Here is a 21,611-nt window from a genome sequence, read left to right as displayed (position 1 = left end):
TGTGTACACACCCTGTAAGTTTCACTATTTAGAATGCTGATAAATTAATGTGTTAAATATTTGATCACAAAAACCTTTGATGATGTGGGCTCAGCTCCCTAAAGTTTATGTCACAATAAATGTCTTAGACATTAAGGTACTGCAGGAAAATGGGTTGCCTTTGTTACAAAAGACTAACATGTCTATCCACTTGGGAAATCACCATTATTTGACAGTATCTGACCCTATTTAAAAGAGTACTTTTGACAGATCAAATGACCAGGCCATCTTTCTCTTTATGGACAAGATTTTCATTTTTAGATAGCAAGATGATGTGCAAGATAGTTCCATTCACTGAATGTGCACCTCCTTAACCAAGAAGCAAAAATTAAAGTGGGAAAAGAAAATTGAGGCTGATTTCCTGGCCAAACCCCAGTCTGAGACAGGAGGCTCCATTGCTGAAAGCAAGGGAAAGGAATGTGAGTGAGTAAAGAAAAAAATCTTGCTAATAGCTCAGTTAATGGGATGTTAGAGCCCAGCCATAATCCTACTGTGTAAACCGCTAACAGCAAACAGCAAAGTGAGTGTTCCCACCTTCAAGTAGAAATATGAAACCCTTTCCACTGGAGAAAATTTGAGAGGGAAAGCCAGCTACTGCTGAGAAGAGTCTTGGCAACCTTGTCCCCAGTCCCCTCTTTCTCTGAGACTCCTAGCTTCTTTTCATAATAAGAGAACACAGAAAATTGCATTTGATGGAGAAAAGGTCGCCCATTCTCCATGATCCCTCCCCTATGTGAAAATTCAGCACATTGCTCAGGGCCAAATTGGCTGGCCCAAACCATGTTCGCTGGAAAAGTGGGACAATAGTTTTTAAAGCTTCTGGTGCCCAAAGGTATAATCTGTAGTGACCATAGTTCACCCTTCCTGCTTCCATTCTGGCCAGCTCATTTATTTCTGCCCTTTACTTGTGGACTTGATACGAATCAGCTTTCATTCCAGGTTTTTTTTAAAAAAAACTTACAAGGGATCAGCAAGTGATCTCAGAAAGGCCAGGGCCCTCACCAGAGGTGCAGAGTGAGTTTACAAAGGTCTTTGCTTAGAGATCAAAACCTTAACAAGCTAATAATCCTAGCCTGTCAAAGGCCAGTGCTTTGGCATCCCTTCAGGAACAGAATTTACCACAAAGGAAGTTAGGTCTTCATAAAAAGCCCAGCTGGCTATAAGTGCTTAAGCAAGCACTTCACCACACAAGATGAGTTGGTACCTCTGCACTTTCAGATCCAGCCAACAAAACTGAAAGGTGAGTTCTGATTGTTGCAACAACAAAACCTGATGTTACAACCCACAAGTCTCACTGTTAACTTGTCAAGCAAGTTTTCTTAAAGGGGGCATGTGAAAAGGATGCCTTGGGTGGGGGAGGAAGCTGGAAGGAGCAGCTTAGGGGAAATGAAGTTGCCTGAACTTCCTGCCAGTCCAGAGATTATACAGATGAACTAGGAAGTTACAACACAATGATATAAGTCACGGGACCTAGTTGGATCAGCACAGCGTGCCAGGGGATATCGTTTATATGTTATGAGCTGGCCAACTTCTGTATTTTCAGGAGACTCTATTTTCTCTAGAGAGCAGTCTGGGAGCCAGAATTATAATCTGCCACACAAAATGATTTCTTCACAGATGAGAAAGCTCTATAGCAAAGTGTGTGACATTAGCGGTGAGTGTGGGAACAGCATGACAGATTTATAAATTTATGCAAGATACAAACAAAATGGGCATAACACACACCTCAAAAAACGAGACTGCACGATCTGGTCATGAGCTTCATAGTGATTAGCAAGAGGTTCACTGAGAGGTCTGAACTAGTTAACTGCAAACTTTGGCAACATTTATACCGAGATGTTATTTGTCTCACATTTTAGGGGTTATTTCTTAAATAGTGTCGATGTGAACCTTGAGCCATTGACTGTTTTATTAAATTATTTGTATGATAATTATCTATGTACATAAACTACTTGCTTTAAATCTTTTAACTGCTGCCAAGGTTATTTTAGCTCAGCACTGGAAAACAGCCACTCCCACTTAAGGAACAGCTTATTCAAGTTTTGGAAATTACCAAAACGGATAAGCTTGTGGACATATCTCATTCCTGTTCAAGTAGGGGAAAATGGATTCCATTTATTCTTTACTTTATTGTGATCATATAAAGACCAAAATTGTATTTTTGTAATATTTAATTTCTGAATTTAAAAGAATGACAGGAAAATCAGTGAAAGTGTATACTCAAACTGTTTAGCATATTTTATTTACATCTGATATGGCATACAGGAGCCAGACAAATGGTTTGGCAGGGCTGTATTCAGCCCAAAGACCATCAGTTGGACTTTCTTGCCCTACGTAGTGGAGCAAAGGAAATACAGGGTCTCAAGGGGGCCTTGAACCTTGGAAAGTTGTCAGCTGGGGGGAGGGTTGGGGAGAGAGAGAGGAAGAGAGAGGGAATCAAGCAAGGAGAACTTGCTCAGTGTACCCACCCTAACACCCCAGCTAAGACAGCTAAATGAAATGGTCAGACAAACATTTTTGCCCAACTGCTCAATGTATAAGTTTGTGGGCAGCTATTCTGAAAGGATCTACAGGTTTCCTGGGAAATGCATGTAACATCAACCCAAACCACGTGCGCTGGAAAATGGGATCCTGAGATAATGAACTCTCAAGACTCTGAACTAGATCTCTGCTGCAGAAATGTCCACATCACAAATCTGATTCAAAGGACAGCTCTTTGAGACAATGAGTCAGAATATTGCAAGCTTAGCCATGCAAATTGTGCGGCAAGAATTGCATACAACATACAATCGTAGAAATTAATACAGTGTATTTTCAGTGGGATTATCTTCCAGGTAAGAATTTTAGGATTGCAACCTTGCAGTGGTAATATACAAAAAAAGAAGAGGAAGGGGCCTGATGGCATGAAGCAAGTTGAGACAGCAGATTCTGGGAACCACAAGGAGTGGCAGCTCCAGAGAGTGGCAAGATGGAGCAGTAATTCGGGCCCATTAAAGTGGTCTGAGAAAGTTACAAAAAGGTTTTAACCAGAGCTGCCCCTTAGGGGGCAGCGTAAATAGGGGCAACTGCCCCATACCCAGCACCAGCAGTCACGGGCAGCAGCTCCACTGCCTGGCTGATCTTGCTGCCTCCCACTCACCTGGCAAGGTTCTCCACCTCATCTCTACCTAGAGCAAGGCAGGGAGGGAGGAGGTGCAAGGCTTTGCTGGCACTGCTGCTGCAAAAGGGGGAAAAAGTAAGCCAGGGGAGAGAGAAGCACAACAACAAAAAGTTGGAGGAAGGAAGAAAATGGACTGATACTGCCATCATCACACTGCAGAACAGTGCAAGAAGCAGAGGCAGGGTGAGATGAAGGCAACAGGGGTGGCACACAGTGTGATTTGCCCTCAGTCTCATACTCTCAAATACACCAAGGACAGCCCTATTCCTTTACTGTTGACTATTATTACCCCCAGTTGAAAGAAACACATGCCACATTTGTATAGAAACCTCCAGAACAATGACATGTGGCCTAGAGTTGGTTCACTTACACAAGTCATTTGGGCAAAGGATACTGGGAGTGCTCCCTCCATTTTGCACATCCTACCCTGCTTCTCACTGGTTGAAAGAGCTATTGACAAAGAGACAACCCTGCAGAGTTGAAACACATCTACCAGGAATTTCAAATAATGGGAATTGTGCAAAAGCGCCATGGTACTCCTGTGCAGTTTTTGTGAGCTTCCTGGCGGACTATGCCCCATTTTTTTATTATTGTTTAATTGTGTGTGTGTGTGTGTGTGCATGCACACATTCACATACACTAGGAAACATCATCAAGGCCTTCAGCAGGAGGAACCAGGAGCTTCAAGAAACAAAGCACACTGGATTGCTGATTAATATAAATTATGTTGCACACATATACGTGTGTGTTGGGAATGGGATCCACTGGCCAGTGCCAGTTCAAAAGCATTCTGTGACCTAACAGGGTGGTATCAATTTGAGTTCATTCTTTATCTGTAAGCCACTACTTTTACCAATCCTTTTTTCCCCTCAGAAAAATATTAATATTGACATTTTAATTGAAGTATTGACATTTTGAAATAAATGTCGATAAATTAAATGACATATCAATAAAAATACTGATAGCACTATTTTAGACATGGATTTTTTTAAAAAAAATCCGTTACTGAAAACAGCCACAGAAATTCACTATATAAAAATCCAAACAGCAATGATAGCGAATAAGCAAATTAATGGAAATGTCTAGTACCAAATTTGAATTGGGTGCAATTTCAGCACATCCCTAGTGTGCATGTATGCATGCAAGAGAGGATGAAGAGGAAAGTATGTATTTTCATTTTTTAAGCTGAAAAAAGAATGATCATAACTTTGTGCTCCAACATTTATTTAATAGGCCAGGATAATGTGTTCAATCTATGTGCAAGTCTGTCTGAAACCTTCTTTACAAAAATTAGCTACAGAGGGTGACCTAATTCCAGATATACTCAAGAGCTAGACTTACCCAGGTGGCTGAGGGCATCCTTGTCCCAGGGCCAGGTGGCAGCACCTGCCAGCTCCTCTCGCACAGAGCTGGCAAAGTAGACATTGAGGAAGTGAGTGCTGTTCAGCTGAAGCTCCTCCTTCAGCTCCTTCACGCTCATGTATGCCCTGCCGAGAGGGGAGAGAAAGGTGAAATAACAATACAAATTAATAATAATAAATCTTAGCATTCATATAGTCCTTTTCCTAGGTGCACAGCTCAGAGCTAGAGCATGTGCTTGGCACGAAGGAGGTCCAAAGTTAATCCCTAGAATTTCCTCTCCTTTGAGGTTGGCCTCAGACAGCACCTCCCTCAAGCTCTGTTTTGAGCCTATTTCATGAAAGTTTCACATGCAGGGCCGGTTCTAAAGGGCGGCCAGGTGGGGCACTGGCCCAAGGGCCCCTGGGGCTACAGGGGCCCTCTGCTCCTCTTCTGCGATTTGTAGCAGGATCGCTGCCGAGGATCGCACAGCAAGAGCTTCAGAGTGCCCACCATTCCCTTGTTTAACTTACCTTGTTCTGCAGTTGTGCACGCAGTGCTGCCCTCAACAAAGATGGTGGCTGAGATTTCCCTAAGGGGCTGAAGCCTCTGCCGCCATCTTGGCTGATGGCACGCATGTGTACTGCACACGCACACCCCTGCCATGAACCAAGATGGCAGCAGAGGCTTCAGCCCCTTAGAGAAACCTCAGCCACCACCTTTGTTAAGGGCAGCACTGTGTGTGCAACCGCAGAACAACTGAGAAAGGTAGGTTAAGCAAGGGAGTGGCAGGGCATGCAATCCGCAGCAGCGATCCTGCCACGAATCACAGAAGGGGAGTGCCGGGCCTGGGACAGGCTTGTGCCCAAGGGCCCCAGCATGTCTGAGGCCGGCCCTGTTCACAGGCAACTTTACCTGGCCCACACTAGCATTATGATGAACCTTCAAAGCATCTTTTTTCCCAGCCATCTGAGGGAGAATTAAATGTATCTCTAGAAAGGGCAGAGAAAAAGTTTTAAGGAACTTTAGAAAACCCCTGCTTGTGCTCACACAGACACACAGAGCTCTTCATACATGGGCTTCCAGCCTGGCAGCACTTCCTGGAATGATCATATGATCACATGACATTGCATGGTCATATGGTAATTTCAATAAGTGCTGCTGGGATGGAAGCCTCTGTACAATAAGCTCTGTGTTGCTGTAAGTGTGTGCTGGGGTTTTAAATAACAAAATGGGGCTGCAGAAAAGATATTTTAGCCACCTTTTTCAGTTAAATAAGGTAAGCACAACCCTCACCCCAGAGACCAACAAATTATCTCACAAGTTCTACTGCTCCCTGTGAAAGAAGTGGAAAAAATGATGTTTCTTCTCAGGGAGTAAAGACTATCTTGAAAAAAGTGTGGGAGGTTTGGCCCAACACTACTACACACATCCATGTGCATCAACTTGATTTCCCTATAGTTGATCACTGTACCCTTGATTAACTGACCCCATTGAAAAAAAACCTACATTTTAAGGCGATGCAAAACTTTCATCTGTGTGTGGTGAGATCTGTAATGGCCACATTCTCTCATGCAAACTGCAACTGGATGTTTCCAAGTGATGAACATGCATGCATAAACTATGCCTAAATAAGAAGACAAAGAGGGAAAGGTACTATTAAGGTATAATTCTAAAAAGACAAGCAGTATGTAATTTCCTAGGAAGAAACTCATTCAACACTGCTCAGTAGACCAAAGTCGTAACATAAAACATGGTTCCCAACCATTCAAAAACAAAAAACACGCACTCCAAAGCCTTGCAAGTCATCCAAATTCCATGGGCTGAGGCCAGCCATGTTTGCAGGGATATTCCTGCAGCTCTCTAGGGAAGGCATTTTTCTCACTGCAGGTCCCTTGACACTAGTAAAATGCCTCCTGCCTCCCCAACCATTTTGACTTCATTATCCATCACCCCAGGTTTTTTCTCCATTAAGTTTTGCCAAGTAGATTTGTGCTGATCCAAAATAAATTGGGCAGCTAGATGTGAGGAAAGGGGAAATAGTCCTTCAGTTACAGTGTAAGACAGAAACTGAAGATATCCAATCATGAACCTCCCTGCAAACAACACGGAACAGAGACCAAATAAAATCTGAGAAGGCCAACTCCCTTGGGCTTCTTCTTTTGCTGGTTTCTCCACTGATGTTTTCATCTGCCACAAACAAGTTTCAGTGCCAATGTTATATATATTACTCTACTCCACGTGATTCATTCTTATCCCTCAGGCCTTCTGCATGTGACTCTCACACACATCCCATCCTCACAATGGCTCCTAACCAGAGGGTTCCATAAGGGATTATCTGCAAATTAGTGGATAGTTGGATTCTGTCACATATTCAGTTTCTGATCTTCTAGGGAGAGTGTCTGACCTTATATCGCCCCCAATTTTTTTTATCTTTGGGAGAAGAACTGCCAATATTGTCAGCACGTATTTGCAGCTCTGTTTTTGTGGGAGTGAGGTGGTGTATGTGTGATGAGAGTGTGTATGTTGTGAATGGTGTGTGAGTTTTAGGTTTGCATTATGTGCCTGGGTGAAGGGACTCAGAATCGAGTGGAGAGATCCGAGGGGCCCCAATTGGCGTGGTGACGGGCAGAGGGAGATACGACGTTGTGAGGAAGACTTGCCAGGTGAGGGGAACTCGGCCCAGGCAGCTAATGACTGTGCCTTGTTCCGGTCTCCCTCACACCCAAAGGTTTTTTGGTTGTCCTATCAGCCAGCTCTCGGATCTCCAGATGCTGCTCCTGAATGCCAGGTCGGTACAAAATAAGATCTCCCTCATCCACGATTTAATTGTGGATGAGGGAGCCGATCTGGCATGTATTACGGAAACCTGGGTGGGTGAGCAGGGAGGAGTTGGTCTCTCCCAGCTGTGCCCACCGGGGTATCTGGTTCAGCATCAGGGTAGATCTGAGGGACGGGGAGGGGGAGTGGCTGTGGTCTATAGGAGTTCCATCTCCCTCTCCAGGCACCCTGTCCCTGTGGTTACTGGTCTGGAGTGTTTGCATCTTGTGTTGGGCCAACGTGACAGATTGGGGATTCTGTTGGTGTACCGCCCACCCAGCTGCCCAACGGTCTCCCTAACTGAGCTGACGGAGGTGGTCTCGGATGTATTGCTGAGATCCCCTAGACTGATGGTGCTGGGGGATGTCGACATCCATGCCGAGGCCGCCTTGTCTGGGGCGGCTCAGGACTTCATGGCTTCATGGGGCTGTCACAATATGTTGTTGGCCCAACACATATAGCAGGACATACTCTAGACTTAATTTTTGCCACGGGACAGGGGGATGGTGATCTGTATATAGGGAGTTTTACATCAGTCCCTTTGTCATGGACAGATCACCGCTTGTTGAGGTTTAGACTTACAGCGACCTCTTCCCTCTGCAAGGGTGGGGGACCCATTAAGATGGTCCGCCCCCAGAGACTAATGATTCCTGAGGATTTTCAAAAGGCTCTGGGGAGTTTTTCGGCTGATAAGGCTGGTGCTCCTGTCGAAGCCCTGGTGGACCCGTGGAACGCAGAAATGACCCCGGCGGTTGACACGATTGCTCCTGTGCGCCCTCTTCGGTGTAGAGCTCATGCAACTCCATGGTATACCTTGGAGCTGAGAGCGATGAAACAGCAGAGGAGATGGCTTGAGCGCAGATGGAGGCGAACTCCTGATGGATGCAATCATGCACTGGTAAGTGACTATACTAAGTTGTACTTAGGAGCAGTGAGGGCAGCAAAAAAGCAACATTTTGCTGCCACTATTAATCATCTCTCTGCCGTCCGGTGGAGCTTTTTAAGATCGTCCGAGGGCTTTTGCATTCTGGCCCTACGGACATGGTGGAGTCATCTCAGGCACGCTGCAATGAATTTGCTAGGCACTTCCAGGATAAAATCTCTTGCATCCGCCAGGACTTGGACTCCAGTGTTATAGCAGTTGAATTGAATGAGGTGTCCAGTGCACAGTCTTGTCCTGATTCTTTGGATGAGTTTCAGTTGGTACAGCTCGAGGACGTCGACAAGGTGCTTGGACTGGTGCGTGCGACCACTTCTAGGCTGGACCCTTGCCCTTCTTGGCTAATAAAAGCTAGCAGGACTGGAACAGCCGGCTGGGCCAGGGCAGTGATTAACGCTTCACTGCGAGAGGGAGTCCCTGGCCGCCTGAAAGAGGCGACAGTAAGACCACTTCTGAAGAAACCATCTTTAGACCCGAAAATTTTTAACAACTATAGGCCAGTAGCTAATGTTCCATTCCTGGGCAAGGTCCTGGAACGAGTGGTTGCCAACCAGCTCCAGACACTCTTGGATGAAACCGATTTTCTGGATCCATTTCAGTCCGGCTTTAGACCCGGTTTTGGCACGGAGACAGCCTTGGTCGCCCTGTATGATGACCTTTGTCGGGAGACAGACAGGGGGAGTGTGACCCTGCTGATTCTCCTTGATCTCTCAGTGGCTTTTGATACCATCGACCATGGTATCCTTCTGGGCCGACTCACTGATTTGGAAGTGGGCGGTACTGCGTGGCAGTGGTTCCACTCCTACTTGGTGGGTCATCTCCAGAGGGTAGCGCTTGGGGAGCATTACTCGGCACCCTGGGACCTCCAGTATGGAGTTCCGCAGGGGTCAGTTCTGTCCCCCATGCTTTTTAATATCTATATGAAGCCACTGGGTGCGGTCATCAGGAGCTTTGGAGTGCATTGCCATCAGTATGCTGATGACACGCAGCTCTATTTCTCCTTTTCATCTTCTACAGGTGAGTCTGTCGACGTGCTGAACCGATGCCTAGCTGCGACAATGGACTTCTCCCTCTCTCATAATACTAGAACTCGTGGACATTCAAAGAAGCTGAATGTTGGAAGATTCAGGACAGACAAAAGGAAGTACTTCTTTACTCAGCGCATAGTTAAACTATGGAATTTGCTCCCACAAGATGCAGTAATGGCCACCACCTTGGACGGCTTTAAAAGAAGATTAGACAAATTCATGGAGGACAGGGCTATCAATGGCTACTAGCCATGATGGCTGTGCTCTGCCACCCTAGTCAGAGGCAGCATGCTTCTGAAAACCAGTTGCCGGAAGCCTCAGGAGGGGAGAGTGTTCTTGCACTCGGGTCCTGCTTGTGGGCTTCCCCAAGGCACCTGGTTGGCCACTGTGAGAACAGGATGCTGGACTAGATGGGCCACTGGCCTGATCCAGCAGGCTCTTCTTATGTTCTTATGGATGAGAGCTAACAAACTGAGGCTTAATCCAGACAAGACCGCGAGCCCAGAGTGGCTAGAATCTCTCCAGCACCTTATGAAAATCCAGTTAGCCACACTCGAATGCAGACCTGGATAGGAACCCATCCAGGATTGTTAGTATAAGACAAGAGTTTAGGGGAAGTATATGTTTTGTTGTAAGGCAAGGCATACATTGCTTAGTTTCATGCAACCCGGAAGAGCTCTGATGGTTCAGGAGGCTAAACAGCTCATTCAGTGAGGCTTCTTCCTGAATGAGTCCAAAGGACCACTGAGTAAAGTTTAGTGGTAACCTGAGACTCAGTTTAGTAAAATTATGCATTTTATCTATAGATGTATGACATCTTAAAATAGGTATAAATATAAGTACCCTACACTGTAAGGTTTGCTTGTGATCAAAACCTTGGCTGCGTCCAAGAGATTGAGTCCCAGGCTTGGTAAGACATACTCTTCTATTGTAAGACCTGATCAGTGTTCTTTTAATCATTTTTAGGAAAAGTATTTTCTGTATTTATCCACACCTTTTGCAGCCTCCCCTCTCCATTTCTTCTCCACCCCAACAGCTTTTCTGTTTCCTCCCCAACAGTTACTCAGCATTCAGTGCCCATTGAGGAAACTCAGTCCTTATTGGTTTAACCCCCCCCCCCAGTATTTTTCCCTAAAGATTTTTCATTCTTCTGCAAACCTTGGAGCTCCCTTGAGTCTCCCAGTACCTTCCTCTGGGAGAGTTACTCCTGTTTATTTATTTATTTATTATTTATTTCATTAAACTTATAGACCGCCCCATAGCCGAAGCTCTCTGGGCGGTTTACAAGAACAAGAACAGCATCAGAAATACAATATACATATAACAATATAAAACATTAAAATTTAAAAATGTTAAGATTAAAACAGTTCCAACATATACTAACTAATTAAAATGCCTGGGTGAAGAGAAAAGTTTTAACCTGGCGCCGAAAAGATAGTAATGTTGGCGCCAGGCGTATTTCCTCAGGGAGGTTGTTCCACAGTTCGGGGGCCACCACTGAAAAAGCCCTTTTTCATGTTGCTACTCTCCGAGCTTCCCTATAGGTAGGCACTCGGAGGAGGGTCTTCGTTGATGAGCGGAGTGTACGGGCAGGTTCATATCGGGGGAGGCGTTCCAACAGGTATTGTGGTCCTGTGCCGTGTAGGGCTTTGTAGGTTAAAACCAGCACTTTGAACCGGGCCCGGAAACATATAGGTAGCCAATGCAAGCAGGCCAGAACAGGTGTTATATGGTCGGACCGTCTGGTCCCCGTTAACAGTCTGGCCGCTGTATTCTGCACAAGCTGCAGTTTCTGAACCGTCTTCAAAGGCACCCCACGTAGAGTGCATTGCAGTAATCTAGTTTCGAGGTTACCAGCGCATGAACTACTGAAGCGACATGGAAATCAAAGATGTGCTATGGGAGGATAAGAAGATTGCACAGAAGTCTTCATAGGACAAACCCCTGTGCCTTTGACAGAAAGGAATTCTGAAGAAATGAGGCAGATTATGGTGACAAGAAATAGGCCTTATTGACAAAATAAAAACTGACAAATAACCAGGTCCAGTTGGCATCCACCTGAGAGTTATTAAAGAACTGATCTTCTAGGGAAAAAAATATGCAACTTTTACCTAAGATCAACCTGAGGACTGAAAAATAGCCATTGTAACATCAATTTTTAAAAAGAAATCCAGGGGAATCCTGGAAATTAGAATTCTTTGAGAGTGTCAACAAGCATATATACCTGTAGCTACAGGTGATATGGTTGACATTATGGCTTTAGGCTTTCAAAACATTTCTTACAAAGTGCCACATCAAAGACTCCTGAGTAAACTTAATAGTCATGGAATATGAGAAGAGGTCATCTTATGGGTCAATAATTGGTTAAGAAACAGGAAGCAGAGAGTAGGAAAAAACATATAAGGCATGTGCTCATATGAGCACCCCAAAGCATCACTTGAGAGCTGTTACATATCCTTATCTTACTATATAATAAAAAGGTAAGCTGTCACGACACATCACATTGTGATGTCAGGAGCAGGGCATGGTGGCAAACATGGCTGACCAAGTGGGCACACTATGCGGTGGTGGTGGCAGCAGCAGCAGCAGCCTCAGCAGGTTAGCAGGAGGCCAGTAGCAGCCTCACCACATTGGTGTGGGGCCAGTGGCAGCCTTGGCGGCAGCAAGGTCATCACGTAGGCAGGAGGCCAGAGGTGGTGTGGCAGCAGCAACAACTGAAGAGCCCAAGCAAGCAGGTTGGGTTGGGTTGAGTAGGGGCCTGGTGGGGGATAGCAAGCAAGCAAGCAAGCAGATGGGCTGCACAGCAATGGCACTAGCCTGGGTGAGTGGGTTGGAAGCGGCGGAGGCAGTGCTGTAACAGCCAAGTGGGTAGGAGTGTAGGTGCCTGAGAGGGTGTTGGTGGCAAGGAGAAGGGGGACTGGGTGACAGTTCATGAGTCCCTGTGTGTGTGTGAGTCCCTGTATGTGTGTGTGTGAGCACTTGGGGGAGGTGTTTGGGGTTGCCTGGTGTGTATGGGGCTGGGGGCTGATGAGTGAAGCAAGCAGGGAGGCTCTGCCCCCCCCAGTTTTTATATATTTTTGATATTTCAAATGTTGTGTCTATAAGTAAGGATAACTCTCACTATGAATTTTGTCTGTATTTCTTAGTTGCTATAGCAATTATTTCTCATAAGAAACAAAATCTCTATGGGCAACTGTTAAGTGCTGCATGAATAATACAGCACAAATAATATATCAATTGCTTTAGCAGCCTGAATTAGTTAATGCATCCTCTGTTGATGCACTGTAATACATGTTGCTTTCCCCTTCGATGCAACATTACCAGATAAGGACATTTTCTTCTTCATTTTACTATTTAAAATGATGGGACCAGATTCCTTTGAATATACGGCAGGGGTACCCAACATGTTGCCTTCCACGTGTTTTGGACCACAACTCCCATTATTCCTGACCAACAGCCATGCTGGTTGGTGACAATGGGAGTTGGAGTCCACAACATCTGAAGGGAGGCATGTTGGCTACTCCTGTTATGCATGGTCACAATAAAGTCTTTGGCATCCAATTTTCTTGGTCCGCTGATGCAGTGAACTAAGGAACTCTGTTCCTTACCCTGATAAAAGGCAGCCACATTCCATTTAACAGTATCCCCTGGAGTCCTAATGGAAATGGGCTGCCATTTGCTTCCCTCTAAAGATTTTATCCTCCATTCCCCCACTTCCTAAGCAAGAGCTGAAGTCAGCAATTGTCATTGGTCAACTGGGCTGATGAGGAAGAAGGTTTCAGCTTGTGCCAAAGCTGGCCAACCCTATGCAGGAGGAGTTCTGACACGAGAGATGCGTTGCAGACAGTGCAGAGAAAAGCTTGTGTGGGAGAAGCCCTGAAAGGCAGAGCAGCAATTCACAGGACCCACAAGACAGTGACAGAGATCTAGAAGGAAAAAGCTTTCTATGCCCAGTGGTTCCTGGGTGGTAAAAACAGCTGGCAGGGGTTCAACTATATATTTTGACCTATTTATTCAAGTTCCAATATAAAGTTGGCATATTTATTACTGCTATATGGAAGGGGGGTACTTGGTTATATATTCTACTTTGATTCATGCCAAATTAAAACCTATGTTTCAATGCTTGAATAAAGGGGAAAGGGGCATAATTTTTAAGTGAAGTGATTAAGCTGTAGTATGTAGAAATTCATGTTATTGCCAAGTATCTTATATCTAAACTTTGCTTGATTTCTTCCTCCACAGCCTGTTATAATAAATACACCACTGTGTTTGTTTATTTTGTTTTCTCTGTTTTGTGATGAACTTCAAAGCTGAGGCTTATATTCACTCTGAAAATACCTCAGTTATAGACTCCATATATGAGAAATTAGTTACAGGCACCAAGAGACTTCCATACTTCTCTTTTCATATTTGACAACAACTATCATCACAGGCAGTCATCTCCAGCTGACTGTAGTTCCTCAGATGACTAGCCCCTGTGTAAACAGATTTTTTTAAAAAGACTGAGGTAAAATAGTGGGAATGTTTCCCTCAGACAACTTAGAGTCAGTTTCAATACTAATTTTCCCCTGATAATATCCTCAGGAGGGCAAAGGGAATTGGCCTATTGTTGTCAGATTACCAATTTGAAATCGTCACCTGAGAACTTCAAAAGCCTCCATTTTTGTTCAGAACTCTTGTAACGGAGGGGAGCTCTTCTTTCATAGCAATGCTGTATGCCGCACACCACTTCACCTCAGCAAATAGCCTGGAAATAGCACAGCTGCCACAGTCCTCAGTGACTTCCCCTTTCACCCTATCTGCTCTCTTGTAAAAAAAATTCAGCATTTTCCCAGAGAAGGGACATAGTCCCATGATAGAGCTCAAGCCATGGATACAGAAGACTCTCACTTCTATCCCTTGCTTCTCCAGATGAAAAAGTGGTGGAAACCTGTGGCCCTACATATGTTAAAAGGTAAAGGTGTCCCCGCACTTATAGTGCGAGTTGTTTCCGACTCTTAGGGTGACGTCTTGCGATGTTTACTAAGGAGACCGTATATACGGGGTGGGATTGCCAGTTCCTTCCCCGGTCTTTCTTTACCCCCCCCCCCCAACATATGCTGGGTACTCATTTTACCGACCACGGATGGATGGAGGGCTGAGTGGACCTCAACTCCTTTTACCGGAGATTCGACTTCCTCCTTCTGTTGGAATCGAACTCCGGCCGTGAGCAGAGCTTCGGCTTCAGTCCCATCAACATGACTAATGGAAAGGGATAATGGGAGCTGTAGTTCAGCAACATCTGGAGGGCCACAAGTTTCCCACTCCCGAGCTAAGAGGATCAGATAACAGGAGATGAAAGACCTGCCAGAGATCTTGGAGAGCCACCCAGAATCTGTACTGAGACAGACGAACAGAGAAAGAAATTGGCATCTCGAGGTAATTAGGCTGGTCCTAGCTAACTATTTTCAGTAATCCCAGGGACACTGTGTCTCGCTTCAGAACAGGTGTGGCTGAAACTCCCTATTCCTACCAAAGCCACTCATGCCTTGGTCAAGTAGAAAACAAGAGGTAAAGCTAGAAAAATAACTAGTTCTAAAAAGAAGTAGTTGGCAGGGGGCTATAGGACCCTATCCACACCATGGGTATAAAGAGAAAGCCTCACAGTTGGTCAGGATATGAGCAGAGACCAAGGCCAGGGCATTTTCCATGCAGAAACATAAATCATGCTGAAACCTCTGGGCATTGCTGAGGATACAATTGTGTAGTGTGAAACAAACATACTTCTCCCCCCATCCCCGGATAACCTGAAGGACCAGTGCCTGCAACTGTGCCTCATGATTAGTTGGAAAGTACTAGAGAGGAAGCCAAGCTCAGAACTACCTGTACAAATAATGAGATATCATGGCTGGCTTTTTAGATCCCTCACAGGATTCCCAATCTGAAAGTCTTCTTCCCATCTCTCTGTGCACAGCAGCAAGACTCCACTTACTAGAACCCTGCAGACCAAGCCAAGATATCACTCGGAAGGGATTCCATAAGGCACCACCTCACAAGTGTGTCCTTTAAGTAATCCGGCCAGTGTTTGGGTGTATCAGTGAAAGAAATCCAGTCAGATCAGACTAGACAATGTATTTGTCCAGTTCATAGGCCATAACAAAACAGGACTCCAGTCAGACAAAGAATATTTAGGTTAAGCTCACACAGAGGGCTTCTGATGTCAAGAGTGGAGGAACAGGGCATGGCAGCAAAGTGTGGCAAGGAAGAGATTAAAGTTCACAGCAAGCTTCACAAAGGTCTCTTGGATATAAGATCAAATGACAACAAAACAGTTTATTTTGAGAAAATTTCTTGCAGTTGCATTTATCTATTTTGTCACACTCTTTCCTAAAATATATAACTATCTCATGCGGGTCTATTTCATTGTGTTTGCCACCTCCGCATGGTCCTCTGAAAAGTAAGCTAAATAGACAGGTGACACATGGGAGAGGGGTGGACACTTAGACCTTGTCCACACCACACATTTATAGCATGCTGAATGCACATTTGAAGCACATTACTTCCCGCCAAAGAATCATGGGAACAGTGTTTTGTTCAGGATATTTATAGCTCTGTGAGCAGAAAACCACAGTTCCCAGGATACCTTGGGTGAAATCACATGCTTTACATGCACGTTTGATGCGCTTTAAATGTATGGTGTGGATCTGCCCTAAATTACAATTCAATCCTATCCTATGCATATTAAGTAAGGCTTACTCCCATGTAGCCATCCATAGGATCATAGCCTTCACCAATCTTGTGCTCTTCAACACACCTTGTACTCTTGCTGCAGGGGGAGAGAGGAAAAGCTGCCACTCAATGCCCCCCTGTCAATCTCCCCAGTCCTCAGAAACTGCAGCTTTCTTTACAAGGAAACTGCTGTTTGTTCCAATAGCTACTGATCTCTAGATGGCTGCTGTCAGACAACTGATCAATAACTTATTTGCAAAGATAGCCACAATGTCTGATGACTAACTAGAGATCCAACATCAGTTTCTCCTCTTCTTTCCTCCTGGAAAAAGTATGAGATGGATGAAGCTGGGCTCACCTTGTTTCTCAATAGAGCTGAGTTGAATTATCACACACCTTTTTTTTTAGAATACAGTGTGGGATCAGAATGACTATGAACAAATGAATATCATTTTATCTCCTCCCTCACTGGCCAATCAATCATGTAATGCCATCGCAGCCTGAGGTTCTCCTGTTGTTGTTAGACTTCAACTTCCATCAGCCCCAGCCAGCATGGCCAATGATAAAGGATGATGAGAGCTGCAATCCAGCAACATCTGGTGCGCCACAAGTTGCCCTCCTCTGACGTAGCTAATCCATGCCACAGGGTGACTCTTCCTCTCTTTCAATGCTGTGCTGTGCGGGTGGGCAATGAGACTGCCACAGCACAACATGGGAAGAGAGGGAACATAATCCTTAATTAAATGGCATTTGTCTCTGAATTAATGCATTTTAGCCCTGTTAATTTGAAGCAGGCTTTGTTGTTTGTTTGCTTCCTTCAAAAACAAAACTTCAGCAAAACATTTGTGACATGAAAAGGATCAGAGGGACAGTAATATGGATCTGGTTATCAAGCTGGTTAAAACTCCACGTTCCAGTGAATTCAGCAATGCTGGTCATATAAGCCTTTGAACAAAGGGATCAACTTCTTCAGGAGATCAATCTCCCCCTGCTTCTTCTGGTACTCATAGTCAAGGTACCATCCTAGGTCATCATTCATCTAGTTCAGGTGATGTCCTGCAGGAACAACTTAAACTATTATCTCAAACCTTCCCAGAAGCTATATAATGAATAACAAGCACTCAGATGCTGACCTCAGTGGTGAGATTCCTTCTGACCCAGATTCTTCTCTATGGCTGAGGTCATACATGATATTAAAAGGGTGCTCAAAACACATTATCCAGATGTACTGCCAGCCCATCTTCACAGATATACTGATAAACATACCAGCAAAAAATTCTGGTTCAAGATTTCAGTCTTGCCTCTCCCCAGCTACTGCATCTTCTTCCTCTTGCTCCATCTGGGGGAAATTAACAAAGCAACCAGATGCAAAGGGTGGGCAGGGCTACCATACCTTTAATAGTCGTTTAAAAGAGGGATTGCAGAATAGGGAGCTCTTTCCAGGGATGATGTATTTACTTGGCAATAATTCACATATGTGAGATAGTAGAATGTGCAAGATTTTCACTGAGGTTGAAACATTAATTTAGTAACTTGGTGACCCGGAGAAGAGGATAAAGACACACAATTATTTTTAATTGAGCTAGAACAAAAAGTAAATTGGATTATAAGTCTTCTACTTGTTGCCAGCCTGGGGCACTTCCCCAGATGGAAGACAACAATTTCCAGATACACAGTGCACAGCTGGGAAGAACCTCTTAGCAGTGCAAACATCTGTCCAAGAGAATAAGGGAGTGAACAGCTGGAGCCAATTAGCAATGTGCCTTCTTGGATCCTCTTCTAACCTTCACCTGTGCACTACAGTAAGTAACAAAGTCCATGCCTAGCACCAGTGAGCACCTGGAGATAAAGCCTTTGCATTGCTTTGCTTTGCCTGGTATGTTGCACACACATTGATTCTATCTCTGCAGGAGTTCCAACTCTGATTCTGGCCATTGGCTTTGAGCAGAGGAGGTAGGGTAGAGTGATCATTTGCAAAGGATCACAGTGCTTCCATACTTTCAACAGTTGTGTTGAAGAGGAAATTTCAGCAGGTGCACCTTCTCTTATGCTTACAAAACAAGCTCTCCCTGCAAAAATTTCCTGTATTACTAGTAAAGGTCCAGGAGTCCTGTCCTCCTTTGCACACCATCATTACCCTAAGGCAGAATTAATATTACACAAAAGCCCTCTTCAGACATTCTACTCATGCAGGGTGGCATAGTGGTTAGAGTGTTCAACTATGACCTGGGAGACCAGGGTTCGAATCCCCACATAGCCATGAACCATGCGCTTGGGCCAGTCACTGCCTCTCAGCCTCAGAGGGAGGCAATGGAAAAACCCCTCTGAATACCACTTACCATGAAAACCCTATTCGTAGGGTCACCATAAGTCGGAATCGACTTGAAGGCAGTTCATTTCATTTTCATAAAAGTAACACAAGGATGGAGAGGAATACACTAAGCTACCAGCTGCAGCAACAGCAGCCACCCTCCAAAAGTTGGAAGGTAAATTTCTGAAATAGTTGTGGTGGCTCCCTGCACAATTCAGGAAGATCACACGTGTGAGTTGTTCACACATGGGTAGAACACCTGAAGAGGTATCTCAAAATACCCTGAATCAGCACCCCAATTCATAGTTAAGAGTCACTACTTCAATTCCCAGCTGGACTGGCTATCTCTTTAAACAAGGGTTTCAAACTTTCCGTCTTAAACACCAATGTATCTGGCTGAGGAATCCCTTGGACGTCTGCCAAAGAACCCTGAGTGTCACAAAGGATCCAGTGCAAAGCAAGGTCACACTGAGTTCTGGCCAGGTCAGTTGAGAACTGAGAGTGCATCCTAGTTCTAGAACATACTTATATCTCTCCTAGGTTGTGCATTGCAGGGGACGCTCAGTAATAATGGGAAAGCTGTTTTTCAAATAAATGTGTTGGCTTTCACTTATTTTCTCACCAAGAGTCACCTACAAGCTTCAGAGGAACCCCAGAGTTCCTAGGAAGACAGTCTGAAAACTAAAGTGAAGGAGCGGTAGGCTTTCACATGTCCACATCTAATTCAACCAGTGCACTTCTAACTCTCTGATGGCTCATCTTCAATAGGGGACACAGCACTCCCACCTCTCCTCACACACATTTATATCCTTACTTCCCCAGTTTTATGCCAGCCATGCAACAGAGGCAGCAACAGAGGCAGCTCCAGACAAGGAACGGGGATGAAATGCCAAGCAGCTTCCTTCAAAAGTCCTCACCTCTCCACTGCCAGGGAGCAGATGGTATATATGCATTTTTTTCTCCTATCTGTACTTTTGGAGAGGCAATTTAGATCAGGAAAACAATGCAGGGGGAAAGTTAAACACAAACACAAATGAGGCTACATTTTAGAAATATAAAAAATGTTGCAAAAGCTGATCATGGATCTCCCATGTTACATGTAGCTTATTCCTAGGTTCAGCACCTGGGACATACATGCCATGCATCCTACGAGCAGGCTATCTGCAAGGGAAACTCCATCACCAATTCCACCCACAACGCTGTTTGTTCTTTGACACTTGCCGCTCATCATCTAGCCACACTATCCTCTTACTCGTCCTTCCATGTGCCAATACTTATGATCACTTTACGAGGAACAGATGGATTAGACATTCATCAGATACTCAGATCTCCAGATAACATAAATATTAAGTCTGACTTAATTTCTACCCACCCTCCAATAAAACTGAATTGATAACAGCTTCTAGCCTGTCCCTTTATTGTTGCTTTCCCAAACTCCTCAAATACTAGGAGACTCCAACTGTCAAGATCTAGACCAGTATATGGCAGCACACACGGGCATGAGTCAGAGACTGGGCTTGGGTGCAGGAGATCCATCTGGTTGTCAGCAGTTCAAGGGTCACGGAAGTGTCAAAATCAGTAAGTCAAACAAGAATTTGTAACCAAATAGAGCAGCCTGTAAATCAGGTCAGGAAAGCAGTATACGAAAGGAAGGAGTACAAACAAGGGCAGTTCATTTCCTACTTTACCGTTTTTGACCACCCTTTCATACTCACCTTAAGCATGATAGTAAACAGTAGCATTTTGCCAACTATATCAAAGCATGGTTATGGGCAGAATGTAGACTCTCAATACATTAATTAATTAATTAATTAATTAATTAATTAATTAATTAATTAATAGGAGCCCAGGGCAAAACACTAAAAACACTATAAAACATCATAAAAACAGACATTAAAATATATTAAAACATCTTTAAAAATATGTTTTTTAAAAAGCTTTAAAAACACCTTTAAAAATAATTCCAACACAGATGCAGACTGTGATAAGGTCTCTACTTAAAAGGCTTGTTGAAATAGGACGGTCTTCAGTAGGTGTCGAAAAGATAACAGAGATGGCACCTATCTAATATTTGGGGGAGGATTCCAAAAGGTAGGTGCAACTACACTAAAGTTCCACTTCCTATGTTGTGCAGAATGGACCTCCTGATAATTTAATGTATCTTCTCCACTCTGCATGACTGGGGGACCCATTGAGATGGTCCACTCTCAGAGACTTATGGAATCTGATTGATTCTTGAACGCTTTGGAGGATTTTCCAGCTAACATGGCTGATGCTCCTGTCGAGGCTCTTGTCTCACTGTGGAATAATGAGATGCACAGAGTCATCGACACGATTGCTCCTCAGTGCTCACACCATCACTGTGGAGCACTTAGGTCACTTTGGTATTCCAGTGATCTTGCGTGCGATGAAACGGGAAAGTTGGAGGCTGGTGGCGGCACAAATTTCAATCCAAACCTGACCAAACACAGATAAGGCTGCTCTGTCGTGCCTACCACATGGCACTGGTAGCAGAGAAGAAAGCTTACTTCTCTGCCATCATTGCATCTGCAAGTAGCCAGCCGGCAGAGCTCTCCAAGTGGTGAATGGGCTTTTGTCATCTGGCCAGAGAGCACTGCTCTGACACCCTCAGAGGCCTGCTGTAACAACTTTGCAAGGCACTTTAGGGGGGAAATCGATCAGATTCGGACAGAGTTGGATACCATAGTTAGAGCAAGTCCAATGGAAATGTCTAGAGCACTGTGTGTTCCACCTGTATTGGATCAGTTTCAATAATTACAGCCTGAGGATGTGGATAAGCTGCTTGAAGAAGTGCAGCCCACCACCTGCCCCCTTGACCCTTGCCCATCCTAGCTGCTGAGAACTAGCCATAGGGAACTGACTGGGTGGGTCCAGGGAGTGATTAATGCTTCACTGGAGGGGGAAGTACCATCTGCCTTGAAGGAGGCAGTGGTACATCCCCTCCTTGAAAGGTCCTCCCTGGACCCAGAAGTGTTAAACAACTATCGCCTAGTGGCAAATGTCCCCTTTTGGGGCAAGGTGCCTAAGAAGGTGGTAGTGGTCCAGCTTCAAGCATGCTTGGAGAAAACTGATTACTTGTATCCATTCCAGTCTGGCTTCAGGCCTGACCATGGCACTGAAACTGCCTTGGCTGCCCTGGTTGATGACATCTGTCAGGAGAGGGAAGGAATGTGGCCCTGCTTGTTCTCCTTGATCTCTCAGTGGATTTGGTACAGTTGACCACAGTATCCTTCTGGAATGTCTCAA

The 21,611-nt window shown here is 44.8% G+C and overlaps 1 protein-coding gene across 2 annotated transcripts in view; it reads right to left on the bottom strand.

The window, feature by feature from the left end:
• PAPPA2 (pappalysin 2) overlaps positions 1-21,611 on the bottom strand; it is a 219,636-nt gene that overhangs the window by 155,655 nt on the left and 42,370 nt on the right. For both annotated transcript variants that reach the window (XM_061634177.1, XM_061634178.1), the window contains exon 3: positions 4,541-4,686. In XM_061634177.1, the coding sequence (XP_061490161.1) occupies positions 4,541-4,686 (146 nt within the window). The remainder of the gene's footprint in view (positions 1-4,540; positions 4,687-21,611) is intronic.

Source organism: Rhineura floridana, chromosome 6 (genome assembly GCF_030035675.1).
Source record: "Rhineura floridana isolate rRhiFlo1 chromosome 6, rRhiFlo1.hap2, whole genome shotgun sequence".
Classification (NCBI taxonomy): Eukaryota; Metazoa; Chordata; class Lepidosauria; order Squamata; family Rhineuridae; genus Rhineura; species Rhineura floridana.
This window is presented reverse-complemented; position numbering and strand designations above follow the sequence as displayed.